This window comes from Pimephales promelas, chromosome 12, assembly GCF_988280905.1.
Source record: "Pimephales promelas chromosome 12, fPimPro1.hap1.1, whole genome shotgun sequence".
NCBI classification, from domain to species: domain Eukaryota; kingdom Metazoa; phylum Chordata; class Actinopteri; order Cypriniformes; family Leuciscidae; genus Pimephales; species Pimephales promelas.
In genome coordinates, this window is record NC_142780.1 from 13301152 (window position 1) to 13318953 (window position 17802).

Here is a 17802-nt window from a genome sequence, read left to right on the forward strand (position 1 = left end):
TTCATGCTAGAAACGAACCAAACTTTTGTTCAGTTTGATGCGGACCGAGACTACCTCTTTTCGTCTGACCAAATTTCATCTGTTTGGTCCGGACCGTGGTCCGGGGGAGGTTTCACACCTGTAATTTTGATTCGGACCAAACTGAAAAGGGCCCTAAATCCTTTAATGAACCATTTCAGACACTGTGAGAAAAGAGCTGATTATGAGAAAATGAAAGTGTTTTTTGACTTAGGATGCATGTACAAACTATTGTAGGACGCCTCCTAAATAAAATCAGGAATCTTTAAAATAGCATAATAGTTGAATTTTAAATACATATCTAAATTAAATATTTAATATGAGTCAGATTTAAAAATGGCAGAATGGGTAACAGGGTTGAATAATTTAGTAAATTAGACTAAATTATTATATACAGTAAAAATATTTTCAGAGTATAAGTAAGGGCTAATTACTTCACCCAACTAAACAGATGGTAGATGGTAGTGGAAAGTTCTACGTGTGATCTATTGACGCATCGCAAATTAAAGAACAGACACAGCCGGATCAATTCTATAGTGACCAATGCAATCTACCAAGAGCAGCGCAAATATGCGTCTGGTTTAAGATGTGCTTTTTAGGGGGGCATTAAATAATGGGACAAATACCAGTAAATTGACCAGTGCAAACCATAGTAAATCCAGCCCGTTCTCATCCCAAAACGTCATCTAACTGCTTTTGACCATACGTCAACATCCGACGTTTTAGGGTACCCTTGAACGTAGGGGTGGGCGATATGGCAAAAATATCATACCCCATTTTTTTTTAGGAAAATCACGATCACGATTTTTTATCACGATTCTTTTTCAAATTGGTTTATTTTGCAAGTGGCTGTTCATTACAGCCAAACTACTGTCCCTATGTTAAAAACAAAGCCTTAGGTAACAAAAGAAAAAAAGAAAGGCATACATTTAGGCCAGTGGTGAAGATAAAAATATTTGTCATTATTTTCTTTGTTATAAAAAATTTAGACAAGATAAACATTACAAAGATTAATATTCAAATTAAATAAACAGTGCTTTATTTTTATTTTATTTTTGGTACAGTAGGTGTATTTAGCAGTAGCATTGAAGAAAGTAATTAAATGAACAAATATGAAATAAAAAACACTAGACTTCACTGTATAAATGATTGATTCTTATTAAAGCTACTATTAAAGTTCTCAGTCAGTGAGTGATTTTCTCCTTGTGTTTTTTGTTTTATTAACACTAAAGGGATAGTTCCCTCAAAAATGAAAATTGTAATTTAATTTACTCTCTCAAGATGTTTTAAACCCGAATAAGTTTCTTTCTTCTGTTGAAAATAAAAGTTATTTTGAATAATGTGGGTAAACAAACAAGTTGCTGGTCCGCAGTGTATAGTTGTTGTTGGTTTTTTTTCTCTCCTGGATGTTAAGGGACTAGCAACTGTTTGGATACCCTCATTAAAAAAAAAAAAACATGTACTATTTACTACTGTCGCTTTTAGACCAGCACGTGACGCGTTTAATATAGATTCATTTTACACCAGATTTTCTCTCAAATGTTTGCTTTCACTTTAGACACATATCTGTTTATGTAAGCATTGTGTGTATTTAACAGTATTAGCAATAGCATAATAAGACTGGAAAGATAACTTCATTTAGTATTCAGGCGCAGTTTGACAGGCTTCTGGTGCCTGTGAGTCGCGTCGGGGGTGTGCGCTCAGGAAAGCGCACGTTAGAACAGCGCATTACAGTAGTTTTTTAACGTCAAAATAAGGTTTGAGCTGACGCAAGCTGTACTGTAAATCTGGCTGTTAGTAAGTCGCGGTAGCAGAACACTTGAGTGCTTTTTTATTGCCTTTTTTCTCTATCATATATTTTAGCCATCATCATAAATTAAGTATAATTCAAAAGACAGAATTCATCCTGTTTTGAAACTGGACATTGGGTTTCCTTAGATATGGTACTTTACAACTAAAATTTTTCAATATCAATTCCAAATTTGAAACACAAATTGGTTAGACATACGGATTTGATTTTCAAGCAATTTTTGAGACCAAGTTTGTAAAATATTTATTTTGTATAATTTTTTTTTTTGTTCCATACATTTGCTTTACAGTAAACTTAAACTTATTTAACTTTTTTACACTTCGTAGCATCTTCTTCAAAAAGAGACCTGAATTCCAAAGTGTTCATTTATTAATTACAACCAAATTCAGATCTACACTGAAAAAGCGGGATGACAGTTAACAGATTAATACTACTTTTTAATACTATTACTTTAGTTTAGATGCATTCAACTAATCAAAAAGGACATGAAGACATTAAAAATAATATGAAAAAACGGCTTTACAACTGTTTTTAACATTGATAATAATACGAAATGTTTATTGATCAGCAAATCTGCATATTACAATGATTTCTGAAAGATCATGTGACACTGAAGACTGGAGTTATGATGCTGAAAATTCAGCTTTGCCATTCCAGGAATGAATTACATTTTAATATATATATATATATATATATATATATATATATATATATATATAAAATAGAAAAAAGTTATTTAAAATTGTATTAATATTTTACAATATACCGGTACTGTTTTTACTGTATTCTTGATCAAATAAATGCATCAAAACCTTTGAACAGTAGTCTATCTAATAGAGATCACAATGAAAAGCAAAGAATTTGTGCCTCTAATGCTTTAAATGTAATGGAATATCAGGCTTTACTCTATTGGTAAAGTTTATACCTTTATATTGTAATAGACTGCTGAGTTATGATGAAGGAAGGGAAAAAATGACGGTTAAACAGCAGCATGTGAGGTCTACTGCATCTGGAGAACAGGTGAAAACACACACACACACACATACATATTAGTGCATATACTGTACATATATGAAAATGTTCCAGGGTATTTCCAAAAGAGAGTGTATGACCTGGTCCGTGTACAGTTTTAAAGTGACGTTATACTTCAACTTTTCACAGCGCATAAATCAGTAAAATTTTAAAGAGGTTTTAAGAGGTTTTCCAAAGGCGTCTCTGAATTCCACAGTCATCGGTTTTCTGGAGTTCTCTGATTTTATTGAGCGTTGGACTAACCACTAATCCGTCTATTCGACTTGCAATTTATGTACAATTTTTAAGCTAAAACATCAAATACGTCATGTGTAGCCCCATAAAGGTGTTGACTGCTGGTATTTTTTAACGATCTTTAAAAACTGCAAGCATACTGTCTGTCAGTAACTTAAAACCTCATACCTCATTTTGCCATTTCTAAGCACAGTATGTACCATTGTGTCGGTGCACACCTGGGGCTCATGTGGGCTCTTATTTGAGAGTCCTCTGGAGAGCTCAGGTAACCCATTGGGTCATGAAGTGCACACCTGGTTATTCAGACCTCTGATTTACAGCACATAACACACCTGAGCTCTCACATACAGTATATCTATTCACATGAGTGGACAATGAAACTCGAGGACTGATACGGTGAGTTAAGACAGACGGGTCAATCTGTACATAGTCTAAATCTGTTATGAGATCTGCTGTGGGGTCAATGACAAAAAGACTGTCCAAGTTAAAGAAAAGAATGAACTCTTCAAAATGAACTCTTTGAAATCATGTTGAAAAAAGTAAAGATTCTAGTAAACATAGTCGGTTATCTCTTAAAGGAGTAGTTCACTTTTAAAAAAAACTTTTGCTGATAATTTACTCACCCCCATGTTATCCAAGATGTCCACATCTTTCTTTCTTCAGTTGAAAAGAAATGAAGGTTTTTGATGAAACCAAACGGTTTAAGGTCCAAATGAGAGTTTCAGTGCAGCTTCAAAGGGCTTTAAACGACACCAGACGATGAATAAGGGTCTTATCAAGGACCCTTCGAGTCATGACTCAAAAAAAGATTTGTTCATTTTGATGAACGAGTTTGAACAGGAGAGTCATGAACGCTCATCACATAACAGAGCAAGGCGAGCATTTGTGCTTATAAAACTTAAACTTTTTTATTTATTTTTAAAAAATGACCGATCGTTTCGCTTGATAAGACCCTTATTCATCGTCTGGTGTCGCTTAAAGCCCTTTGAAGCTGCACTGAAACTCTCATTTGGACCTTGAACCGTTTAGTTCCCAATGAAGTCCATTATATGGAGAAAAATCCTGGAATGTTTTCATCAAAAACCTTAATTTCTTTTCGACTGAAGAAAGAAAGACATGGACATCTTGGATGACATGGGGGTGAGTAAATTATCAGCAAAAGTTTTTTTTTAAATTGAACTACTCCTTTAAGTGAACATAAACAGTTGTCAAAAAGCAAATGCATGGCATGTGTACAGTATGAATCAGTATATTAGATCCATGCTTCCACTCTTAAAGTGACAGCAGCTTAATATACCTGCTGCTGTATGTGCTTTTTATGTTAATTAAACAACTAAGGACAAAGGAAAAATCACTCGCCGCTCTTCACTTTTGTAACTTTGATAAGGATTGATTAATATGGATGTTTAATTAATACAGTGAAGACTATGCAGTGTTATTTTACATTTGCTTATTTTATTACATTTTTTGTACATGAAAACTACTGTTAGACCTAAGTTTACTTGTCTTTATTAAATTTATATTAGGCTATATATATATATATATATACACACAAACACATACACACCTGGGCAAAGTGACAAATCACTAATCAGGAAATCAGCAAGGATTGCACAAATACTATAGATAGCCTTCTCCATGTTGCAGACAGCTTTTTACAGGAAGAGTCAGTGTTGTTCCACTTATTGTAATGGCTTTAAATAGTATGTTAGTAGTTGAAAATGTCTCCCAGATCGTTTGAGTTATGAGACCAAATATTCACTATCAAGTTTAAATCTGGAGGCCAAACTGTGAGCCTGATGGGCTTGTTCTCAAGCCACTTCTTGATTGTCTTTGAAATTTGGGCAGGAGCATTGTCTTGTTGAAAAATAACATCTGATCATGCCTCTTTAGATAACAACTTTTCATTTGTGGGGAGCAAGCCATTCTCCTGAGCATTAAAAGACTTTTCACAGCAGAGTAGCTCACCAATGCAGCAGCTAAAAGGCTCTCCACACAACCACAGTCTCTTCCTCTCTGCTTCACTGTGCTAGACATGCATTTATTATTATATTTCTCAGCAGATTTTCGAAGACACTTCTCTGGAGCATCACACAACAATAGGTTGTACTCCGCACACAACTTCCCATATTCTACCAAAAAAACGTATTTTTCTGAGAGAGCAATGGCTTTTTAAAAGGACACTCCACCCATTTGCATTAAGATTTCCATTGTTAGAAATCCAGTCATACTATTGAATGGTTGTGCAACACTCTCATTTTCCCTTTTACCTTTTTCATTTCCTCCTACAAATCGTCATTTTACGTCATTGTAGGAGGAAGTGTAAGAGGGGGGGATTTCTGTAAAGACTACAAGCACTAGTTCCCACGCTTTCAAACCCGCCCATAGGGGGCTGAACCTAATGCGCTAACAGACCAATCACAGATCAGTGCCAGTGCGTCTGATTTCACGGGCAGAAACTTTTTGAAAATATGGACGAAGGTACTGAACTAAACGCGGTGCCAATAGGGAACCAGTTCCGACGTAAACGGTAATAACCTGACAGAATAAGAGCGAAAATGTCGGTGCCTGAGTCTAGGTGAAATGAGCTGCAAACACGCAAAGTCTCCCTTGAGAGCGCACTATACGGTTTGGAGCACAGTCTGATCTGTCTCGCATGCGCACTCTCGCTCACTCGCTCTAGAATCCGGGAGATTTGAACAAATTATGAATATGCCGGAGACTCCCGGAACGTCTGCTGATAGCGAGGGGATTAATGAAGATGCCGAAGACAAACGCTCCAAGGTTTGGCTGCATTTCACGAGTAAAATTACGCATCAGAGTAAGTGTGGCGATTGTCTGAAGCCCATATAGAATCACCCCAATCCATTGACTGATGGCGCGGGCGCCGCCTTGACGCTCTTACGTCGTCACATTATATTAGCTCGTATTATCTGATTTCATTGTGCAAAATGATTTCCAGGTGGTAGCGTAGAGTGGAGCTCAACTCTAGTATACATTGATGGGCGGAGTAGTGGGAGTGGCTTACGGAGCTGAGCATTGCAATGCACTATGGAGATTGTTGTCTACAATCCACAAGCACTAAAAAGTTATTTTCTGCCTTTTATCGGCCAAGAAGGACCCAAATTAGAAATTTATGATACTATTCTACTACATATATGACCCACTTTCAATACATGTTCATGTCTCCAACAGTGGAATTACCCTTTAAGTACATTAGTGCATTTACTTAAATGTTGCTAATTTCCTGATCAATAATTAAGACAATTAAAGTGTTTAGCCATTTGGGGCTTGGCCTATATATATATATATATATATATATATATATATATATATATATGAAGAGTTCAGATGCAAAAGCCTCTAAATGCCATTTGAAATTTTCTTCTAAAATGACCATTTTTATCAAGCTTGTATATTTAAGTTCAGTAATTTCACTTAAATGACAATTAATAGGTAATCTTCATTGCCATTTAAGTGAAATTACTGAACTTAAATATACAAGCTTGATAAAAATGGTCATTTTAGAAGAAAATTTCAAATGGCACTTAGAGGCTTTTGCATCTGAACTCTTCATATATATAGGCAAAACTATATTACATAATATTCTTTTTGAGTATTATGTTTAGCTATTTTTAGACTTATGTGCCCCCAAAAAATAATTTTAATAATTTTAAGGGGTCATGAACTGGCTTTTTAAGTTTTATTATATTGTTGTCTGAGGTCAACTTATGACGTTCATTTGGTTTCTGCGTTCAAAAACATCAAAATGAATAAGTAATAGGCTATTTTCTACCCTAGTTTGTAGCATAGCTGAAAAACGCTCGGTTTTTATGGGCGTCTCGCAATGAAGACTTGGAAGTAAACGCCCACTGCTGTGAGTGGATAACAGTTTTGCATATTATAATGAGTTTCAACTCACCCATCGATGCCCTTGGGGGAAATTGTTTTGAAAATGTCCAATGTTGTAAAATGGCAACCAGAATGATTCGACCCAGAGTCTGTGTGTTGCACAATTCCTGTCAGATTCAATATAGACGGCACAGCACTGTTCTTACTCTTAATCGGTCTGCAAATCCAGTCTAGTTCACAAAACAATCCTCAGTAAAATGAAGCGAACAGACAGACGATGTTTTACCTCATCAGTTGGAACGTCATTAAAAATAAAGTTTATCCATGCAGTCCTATTGGAATCCAGAGGAAGCATAAGCAGCGAGTGACTTCTTCCACAACCAGGCACTGCAGCACAATATTTTATATTTTGTCAACACGAGGTAGGCATCAATGTTATTTAGCTATTGAACCGGCCGTGTTGAAGTAGCCATTGATCTTCAGAGCCTGGTGTCAATAAAAGCTTTTATTGGACTAACAAGGACGTTTTCAGTTCTGAAACTTACAGGATATTCTTCTAATATGATGACCTCTTAGATGTCAAAAGCTCAAGGAAAATTTGATTTCTCAGTTCATCACCCCTTTAAAGCATTTTTGAACAGATTATTAAATCTGGAAAATAGAATAAAACAACACAACGCTGCACAAAAAAGGTCATAATTCACTCACCACATTTAATTAAAAACATTCCAATAACTGCTGCGATGCATCTACGCTTAAATATGTGCATGAAGCTCAACAGTACCAGTCCTCCATTATCTTCATTGCACTCCTCTTTTTGTGTTCCTCAAAGGACAGGAGTAAATACTATTACTATTTTTATTTTATTTTAAGATCCTTTAACATGTATAACAAGGTGTAACATTTAAATGAAAAACTTCACTTGGTGCAACAACACAGCTTGACATCTTGCAGTTGATCAGCACCTTCAAAAGGGACATAACTGAGGCATGAGCCTCTCTCATTCTGAGCAGCGTTCCTCCATCTGTGCTGCTGGAGGCCGGCCAAACCAGCTCCCTCTGGAAGGATAACCAGGCTCAAATTTACTGCTTACTTCTAAAAACTGAGCAGACTTTGGTGGAGTCTTTCGTGGACTTTTCTCTGCGCTATTCCAAAATAGCACAGTCACAGTCAGTATCAGACATCTTTCATGAATCTTGCAGGCTGTAAACTGTTTTTTCGCATTCCATCATTTCTAAAAGGGAAAAGTATTATCTCTTCAGAACCTAGGAAACTGGGGTTACTTTACAGGAAATTACATATAGAAGTTTTCTCTAAAATTCAAATAAAAATAGGAGACAGATCATTAGTTTTACTCTAGTCCCAAATGTACACTTCATCGCCCAAGGGTAGTTATGTTTCAAGGATTTTTATAATGCCTTCTCTAAGGTCTGCTGGTTCTTAAACTATGGAAAATCTCAAATGAATATTAGAAATGTAAAAACACTTAACATAAAAATCCACCTCAAAATATGAAACGTTAAATTCTTGGCCCATCAAAGAAGCTTGTTTCTAAAAATATGCCTCAAATTCCAAACAGGCTTTGCTTTGGTAGATAAAAGTGGAGTGAAGAGGGAAAGAGAGTGTGAGTGAGAGATAGGTGGAGGAAAAATACATTAAATCAGATATGATATGTCAGCTTAAACTCTGATAAAATGTATCGGCCACATGAAAGGATCTTTCGTGGTCTGCAGGGTGCTATCGGCTAAATAAGGTTCAACAAAAACAAATCTAAAGGCAAAAAAGAGATTGCGAAACATTACGGAACCCAGAAGGCTTATTCCCCCACCAAATGCAGACTTACTCTATGGTTGACCCGTATGTTAAATGATTCCCAAAATCCCCTAAGCTAAAGATTTTGAGTGATCTGGGGCCGGATTCACCAAACATTCTTAAGGATAAAATTCTTCTTAACTGACATTTTCTTATTATTTTCTTACTTAAGAAAAAAGATAAGAATGTTTTGCATTCTCAAAAACCTTTCTTTAGAATTTTTATTAACTTCTTTTTTCAGGAGATTTTTGTGAATTCTGCCCCAGATTCTCATGATGTGGATTTGACAAGTTAAAATGTTTCCAGGTGAATGATGCTCAAAAAAAAAAGGACTTAAAGGGATACTTCACCTCTGGAAAGATGAATGTGTATTTAAAATGGGTCATTTATGTAAAAGAAATGTGAAATTATTTTTGAATTTGGAGCTTTCTAGGTTCAGAAAAGCCAGAAAATGTATTTTTGGCTTATGTGGATGAAAGACAACAACTCCCAGAATGCACTTGCTTCGCTGCCCTAGGAGGCCACGCCTACCGGTAACAGAGCGCAGTAGTTATAAACAAGTCTAGGCTCCTAGTGAGTCTCTGTGATGAGTCTGCCTGAAAATGTGTTTCGCCCAAAATGTCCTGGATTTGGCTTTTGCGTTCTCCAGACGATGACGATTTTTGCATCATCTGAGGATTTTTCCAGACAAAAAAAATACATAAATCTCTCGTCTCAGGGGGATATGAGGGTGGAAATCAAGGTAATTCGAAAATACTTCAGGTTTTCCACTAATACAAAGCTTAATGCTAAATCCTGAAGTATTCCTTTAAATGCAATGAAACCAAAATATCCACCCATTAAAACAACTTTTCTTTACCGATGACCAGGGGCGGCTGGCCAATAGAGGGCGCTAGGGCACCGCACAGTTTATGAGCCAAATACAATAAATAAGTAAATACATAAATAATGTATACAAATTGTCAATATTAGTGTGTTTGAGATGTTAAATGCACCCAGTTTATGTGAAAAATAAAATAGAAATTAAAAATGTCTGGTTTTTCTACACGTCCACTTCCTGTAGTGCACGTGATCAGCTCTGGGGTGCTGGAGAAATCGCCCCAGGAAGGCGGGTCTCTGGAGCAGCTTAGCTAATCGCTGATTTAAGATATACATGTTTGACATAAACTGTAGCCAATCGTCTTATTTCCTGTACATGTGGAATATTTGCTTGAAAAATCACTCAAAATTGTTGTGGGGTAATACTTTATTTATTTAATCAGCTAATTAAGTAATCACTAAATATATTGTTTGAGTTCAATTTCAAATGGAAAATGTATGCAATATGTGTGTTTTGGTGCAAGAATGCCTCAACCTTTTAATATTGGCATTAAATAATTACTTTTTCACAGAGCACTGGTATCCTTAAATTGGGTGGTTATTAATTATAATAAGAATTGTTAATTATATAGCCTTTCCAACACCCTAGGTTACAATATAGGTTAAGAAATTTAAAAAAAAATAAACCTCAACATCAAAGATCACAGAAAGTAATATTCAGAGGTTACTTACAATAATCTCTTACAATATCCATAACAAGGCAGAGGCCAACATCAAAGCGTATTTAAGCATGTCATGGAACCTTTAAAGATTGTGAGCTGAAGAGTAATATTCAGATTTTTTAAAAGTGTTTTTAAGTGGTTTTTGATGGAGAGAAGGGTGGATTCTTGACAGATGTCTTGAGGAAGAGCATGCCACAATGCTAAAAGACCCATGTCCCATGGTTACCAGACTGAAAATGCCAAATATGATAGATATTCACCAGCTGCCACTGCCGATGACATCACTTAGGCCGCATAGGCTACTTGATAATGTTGACCAGTAGGCAAATAGCTATAGACATTGTTGGCGCAAATGCGCAAATGCTAATTTCTGGCAAACAACACCTATTGGATCCCTATAAACATTGTAATCTTGCTAATTACTTACAAAGCACTAAATGGTTTATCTCCCCAGTACTTGAGCGGACTTAATGCATTATAGTCCTTCACATCAATTGCGATCTCAAAACTCCAGCCAGATGTCAGATGATAATACCTAGAATATCAAAATCGACTGCAGGCGTTAGATCCTTTTCCTATTTAGCACCAACACTTTGCAACAGTCTTCCTAGTTAAATCAAACTTGTGTTAAGCTTGTGTAAGCGGCCCCTAACTTTAATAACTGATATTTACAAAGAAAATGAATCAATTAAAACGTACTGACGCTGGACAATGACTTTCTTCTAGAGCTGTTGTACAACCAAAACAATCTTTGTTGCATTTATTTATCACTGCTGTCTGAATCGGTATTGTAAAAAGCGCTATGAAGGTGACTTGACATGACAATCCAATCAAATCTACAAATCTTTTTTAATTTGTGGTTTTACTCATGACATAACAGAAGTGAAATGGGTTGCAAATGTTTGATGTTTTGTGTATTTTCGCAGCGGTGCTCATTAACGTTGTAGCTGGCAATCCAGAGGAGGCAGATTTTAATGAATCCTCTGTGTAAATTTGTTATTTATAGGGATACATTATACATAAATATAAGCAATATATCTCTAAAAATAAAAGAGAAATCATTATATAATGACAGATTTAGAGCCATTAATCTTAAAGTTTTATTAAAACCAAAATCAAAATCATATGAAACAAACATGAGCATATTTTTCAGAACTTTCTGTATCTTCTTTTTTTTCCTTTTATTCGTCACGGACACTCTTCTTTGCCATTGACAAGTTATAATTATGCATTTTGATTGCATAATACAATTTAGCACAAAAAGTACTCGGGATTCATAAGCAAACAGCTATATGCCACATAACCCAGCTGTTCTCACACTTCCTCTGTTCCTCTTTCGCTGCAAGTATTCCACAACACAAGCTACTCCCACAGAGAGAGCACGGGAACATCTGCATCTTGTACATACAACATCTGGCGTAGATGTTTCTGCATTCTGGACAATAGAAGCATATCCATCTATGGGATTTACGCAGGGCTAGGGACTCTCACGTCGACGCATTCCTCCAAAGTCCGGCAGACAGCGGGCTAATCTGTCTGCGGTATGCAGGATCTGCTATGTCAACACACTGGCATGCCATGGAGAGAAACACCTAAGGAACCATTACTCACTTCAGGACCATATCCTCCCAGATGAGCTATGGCAAATACAGGCACAAAAACATTCACCTTCAACTGGACAGACCTGGACAACCCATTCTTGTGTAGATTGCAAACTAAACAGACCTACACAACACTGATTGACAATGACAACGCTCCAGATTTATAGCTGTTTTAATGAGTGGAACCCACGTAAAACTGTGGACTGACATGTACAGGAAGCAAATTTACCCAGTGTTACGTTTCCCTTTCGAAAAAAAAAAAAAAAGTCTGTACACTGTAAATACAGATGTGTTTCTGAAAGCACGGCCACAACAGATGAGAATACCACACGCCTCTGGCAGACACACTGCTCTTTTCAGATGCTAAATTGGTCTTCAGTATGGATAAACAACACTTGGACTGTTGGCTCATTTTTATAAGCACTTTAATATATCATAATGACATCGTGATAGAATATTGTTCCAAACAGTGCAATTTTCATCTATTACAGCTTTTGTGTACCCTCATTGCAGACATTTTCCACTCAAAAGTGAAGTAAATTCACTATGGTTAAAATTAGCCTAAATCAAAGCGGCCACAAGGCTGGTGAAAACTGTAAACTGACTTCTCTTAGGTGTATTAATAGTTCTTTAGTGGTTTGCAGTGTGGGGTTTTACTGCTACGTGTTATTCACACTTTCACTCCACTCAGCCTACCACCTCTGCACAAAGTTTCCAACTCTCTATCTCTCTTTCTTTCCAATGTTTTATCACTTCCTGTTGCAGGATTCATCACTAAAAAGTGAATATAAACAAGGTTGGCCAAAGTCAATGACACATCCATTCATCCAGACAGACAGAAGTGGCTAGCTAGCTAGCTAGCTAGCTAGCTAGCTAGATAGATAGATAGATAGATAGATAGATAGATAGATAGATAGATAGATAGATAGATAGATAGATAGATAGATAGATAGATAGATAGATAGATAGATAGATAGATAGATAGATAGATAGATAGATAGATAGATAGATAGATAGATAGATAGATAGATAGATAGATGGATAGATAGTCGAGCCAGACCGATATATCGGTAGGCCGATATTATCGGCCCATATTAGGCATTTTCCAAACTCGGTATCGGCATTTATAATGGCTGATAAATGAATATTTCAAAAATAAAATAAAAATGGACGAAACACGCTTGAACCATGTCATGAGTGTTGGAGTTGTATAGTTTGTCCACCAGAGGGCACTCTACACAGTCCCTGTTGGCACACTCGTTGAGTTGATCAAGATACATACGTTGCTTGAATAACTATTAAAAGAACATGCCCATCAGTTCTCAAATAAGCAAGACAAAATTTGTGACTATCATGTCCAATTTTGCTGCTGTTAAATTAGCCGAGAGTGAATTAGCTAGTAATAGTTACGTTACGTTGTTACAGTGTAGTTGACTGACTGTCCTTTTAACTTTTGACAATGTGACTGAAGTATTTCTTTAATAGCGCGTGACAGTTATAGCAATGAGACGTATCATCTCTCCTCGGCCTGTTATATTGAAAATGTATGTTTTACAATTTGCAGTAAATTATGGCTCATTATAGACTAGCTAACCACAAAGCAAGCTAATGTTACTATCAACAGTCTGCTCTGTTGTGACAATAAAAGAAACAAGTTTCTTTTTAAAACGCATTATCATATTACTTTAGTTAAAACTCATAAATAACTACAAATAACTAATGTTAGGGAAATCTGTTAATGTTTTTTTGCGCGTTTCTGAAAAAAAAAAAAAGAATATCGGCCGATATATCGGAATATCGGATTTTAAAACCAACGAATATTTGTATCGGTATCGGCTTTCAAAATCTTTTATCGGTCGGGCTCTATAGATAGACACTGTAAAAAAATATGTTGGTTCAACTTTAAAAAATAAGTAATGCTGGTTGCCTTAAAATTTTAAGTTCACTGAAATGGAAAAATTGAGTTAATACAATGAAGGAGATTGATTTAATCATCAGAAACTCGAAATATTATGTTATCTGAACTACATAAATTATCTAAGTTGATTTGACAAAAGAAAAAAAAATGTTGCGATTACAAATCATGAAAATATTTTTTTTTTACAGTGAGACACAGACACACAGGTAAACTGTCTGACAACATCCCTGTTTCATGACTTCCTCTGCCTGAGGTTATATTATGCAGTCAGCACACAAATATTGTTCAGATACTGGCATTACTAGAAGCACACACAGGTGTTCAGAGTGGGAGTCTGTTTACGCCCATGAATGAGGTGTCAGCACAGTCATACGTCTGTCATAACATGTTGTCTTGGCAATGGGTAGCCTACAGTTTATGTTTGGTTACATCATATTACCATGACATTATTTTGTGAACACCACAATAAGAAAGGTCGTAATAATCTTTTACCAAAAGTTAGTCCCTAAAAGTAATATGTTACATGGTGCTATTTATCCACATGTTTTTTTTTTCTTGCCCAAACCCCTTTAATTTAATGGTAATTGGTAATTGTTTCAAAGTTAGAGCATTTGTGGCTTTGGATGAGGCTATGGCGACTCCAGGCTTCACATTATGAGAATCCTCACGGTTGAGGTATTGAAACACGAAAAGAAATTAAACATGAAAACCAATGGGGAACCACTTTTTGTCATTTTCATTGATTTCATTAGCTCTAAGAATCATGAACATATAAACTTCTGATTTAGAAAACATGTTAGTGTTACAAGTACAGCATTAATATTCCACTCCCTTTAATGTTGAAATAAGATGTCACCTTTTGAAACAGATTGGCTAATACTTAAATAAGGCTGACCAGACTATTTGCTCACTATGAATGATTAGCACTGATAAAACTAGATGTGGTGCAACTTGTTGGATCTCAGGGACAAACTGAAAATCATTGCCAAGGTTACAAAAGGATAGGGAAAAAGATCTCACTTCAGGCCGTTATGAAAAAACACAAGGGCAGTTGCTTCTCTCACACAACAAATCAATAAACGGTATTAGAACAACTGCGCAAAAGCTTTTCAACAATTTCCAAACATCTTCCAGTAAAATTACACTGCGGTAGCTTGATTTTATTGCTACTTTGTAATGGGTTTCATCACAGTTGAGAGCTAAAGGTAATTAACACATACAGATCTGCGCCCTAAAGCAACCTGCCAATTGCTTGACAGCACTTTGAAAGCAGTGTTGCAATTGGGAATCGATGTGCTGCGTTCGTTGCTTTGCAGTCTAGTTCACACAGAGAATAAAATAAAAGATGCAGCCTTAAACTTCTGAGTACCATCAACTTGGATTTGTGAGTCATTGCAACTTAAATCACATAAAATGAGTTGGATCTTGTTGAAATTGTAAAACTAGTTGAAAATTGCCTAACTTAATTTGATGAGTTAAAGCAATGTGAAAAGAAATGTTGTCATAACTTATTGATCATATTATTTTTTACAGTGCGGAACAATCTCTGATAAGCAGGAATTGAAATTCTTCGCATAAACCAAATCCCATTGTTCTCTTCAATGGCTCAGAGCTCTGAAACGGAACCATGACTATTTTTGTCTCAATTTGAATTTGATTTGCGACACACGGGGGTTTTCAGTTTCAGAACTGAAAAAAAAGTCGACTGGATTTCTAGAGAGTAAAACTGGCTGAGAAATTAAGTTCTAAATTAAGTAAGATTAGGGTTCATTGCCTGGGTGACTAAAAGTAAAAGTGTCTGAGAGACACTGAATATGAGCTCTGGAAGGCCAATACATTTATAAAGTGACATTGAACTTTACTTTTAGATATAAAGGTTCAAAAAGGGGGTTTTGACAGTCCATTTTTGGTACCCCAAAGAACCTTTCAGTCAACAGTTCTAAAAAGAAAAAAACATGAAAATCAAAAAAATGTTAAGAACCTGTTTCCAATATAAAGAACCTTTTTTGTGGAATGGAAATATTCCATGTATGTTAAATGTTGGAACCATCAATGCCAATAAATAACCTTTATTTTTAAGAGTGTTCAAGTGAATCTTTTGAGATCGAAATGCAATTGTCATTAGAGTAGGCTACACTAGTAGCTTGCTCATGAATCTCTTCAAGATTTTTTTTTTTAGAAATTTGGACATCCGTGTAAAAAGAATGAGCATTATCACTTTAATGTCTACTTCATAACATCATCATGCTGATGTTACAACAATCCCATAACATGATGGATTTACAGGTCTTCCCAAGATCAAGTTGACACTTTTTCTTAAGCACAAGATTGTTAAGAATCAATTAAACAGTATAAAATAAGCAGCATGTGTGTCATAACAACTCCACACATATGTTTATCATATGCCACATAGGAAGAATGTACACCATCAAATAACTAGTAGACCGGCGCGCAAAACAACACGAACTGAGCTCAAACTCACCTTGTCGCTGGACAAGCAGACAGCGGCGGAAAGTGTCAGGAATATCCAAATGTTCCTCATTATTCCCCTTAAAGAAGTCTTTTGGAAAGAATTCGCTGATGGCACTCGTCTGCGCTCCTTAAACCACTTGCTCTCTTCGTTCTCTTGTACGGTTTAACCTAAAACACAAACGCAAGATCCTTTTCGAGAGATGTTTGGCGTTTTGATCCACCTGATCAAACTTCTCTTTTGCCTTTCCAAACGGGAACTACTGAGAGTGTCTTGTTGTCTTGTTGATGTCTCGGGTCCATGTGAGGCAGCACGGCTCTGCTCGGATAGAGGATGTGAGAGAGAGAGAAAGAGAGAGAGGGGGGGGGGGGGGGGTTTAGGGGGATGTCACACGCTTGACTAATAGGACTTGGACCAGACTAGGCTACATATTGTCTGAGCATCATTTTGTCGTAATTTCCGGCAAAAAAACGTTTCTGTGTACAGCTCATTCATGGGATTTGAGACTGACTTCAGCTAAATGAACGGTAAAATTTACTATAACTAGCTTTAAAATGATATGACAAGTTGGTAGCTGTTGTTGCTGGAGTAGGAGGCTTTACCAGGTTCATTTGTCCGAGACAATATGCCCCTCTGCTAATTCTGTTGTAATAAAAATAAACTGAAAACTATTAAGTTTAACTTTAACGTTACAGCCTTATTGAAAAAAATCATTTTTTTGCCTTTTTAATTTCTAAGATATGTTAATAACTAAAAGTAAATAACTTATATTGGGGCCACGTTTATGTATTAGTGAGCCCTGGTCCAGTGCTTTAAAACAACTAGGAACCATGACCAGATTGCATAAATGTAAATAAATAGCCTAGTGTAAATCAAATATACTGTAAATGAAAATTTCAATTACAAAGCCATTACAGGCAGTGCTACAAGTTTAATCAAATCAAATGTACAGCTTATCATAGTTATTATTGTTCTGTTTATTTGCTTGTAACAGCTGTTGCTGTAATCACATGATAATCAGCCACCAAAGTCATTATCAAAGATAAGGTCACAGATTCTGAAATCTTCTCATAGGAGATCCTAAATTAGTAATGTTTTACAGAGTAGTAACAATAACAGTCCAATTGTATTTTAACTCAAACTATGGTTGTTGTTTTAACTATTGACATGGGTGTAAGTAATGCATCATTAAGTCATTAATTACTTTAAATAAAAAGAGATCACTCTTAATTTTCTGTAATTTAAAGGGTTAGTTTGTCCCATAATTTACTCACCCTCAAGCCAGGTGTATTTAACTTTATCTTTCAGCCAAATACAATGTGAGTTATATTAAAATATCCTGGATCTTCCAAACTTTATAATGGGAGTGAAAAGTAGGTCTAACTTAGATTTTGAAGCACATCCAAAAAAGCACATCCATCTATCATCAAGGCAATCCATACAGCTCCAGGGCCGTCTTAAAGGTGCTATATGTAACTTTTCTTCTAAAATAAATCCTTTTTTATTGCCTGTGT

The 17802-nt window shown here is 35.9% G+C and overlaps 1 protein-coding gene across 1 annotated transcript in view; it reads right to left on the reverse strand.

Moving 5' to 3' along the window:
- The window catches only part of LOC120495069 (syndecan-2-A), a 35377-nt gene extending 18810 nt beyond the window's left edge, over nt 1-16567 (reverse strand). Inside the window, exon 1 of the mRNA XM_039694463.2 lies at nt 16301-16567. Within this exon, the coding sequence (XP_039550397.1) occupies nt 16301-16360 (60 nt within the window). The 5' untranslated portion in view covers nt 16361-16567. The remainder of the gene's footprint in view (nt 1-16300) is intronic.
- Nucleotides 16568-17802: the final 1235 nt, after the last annotated feature.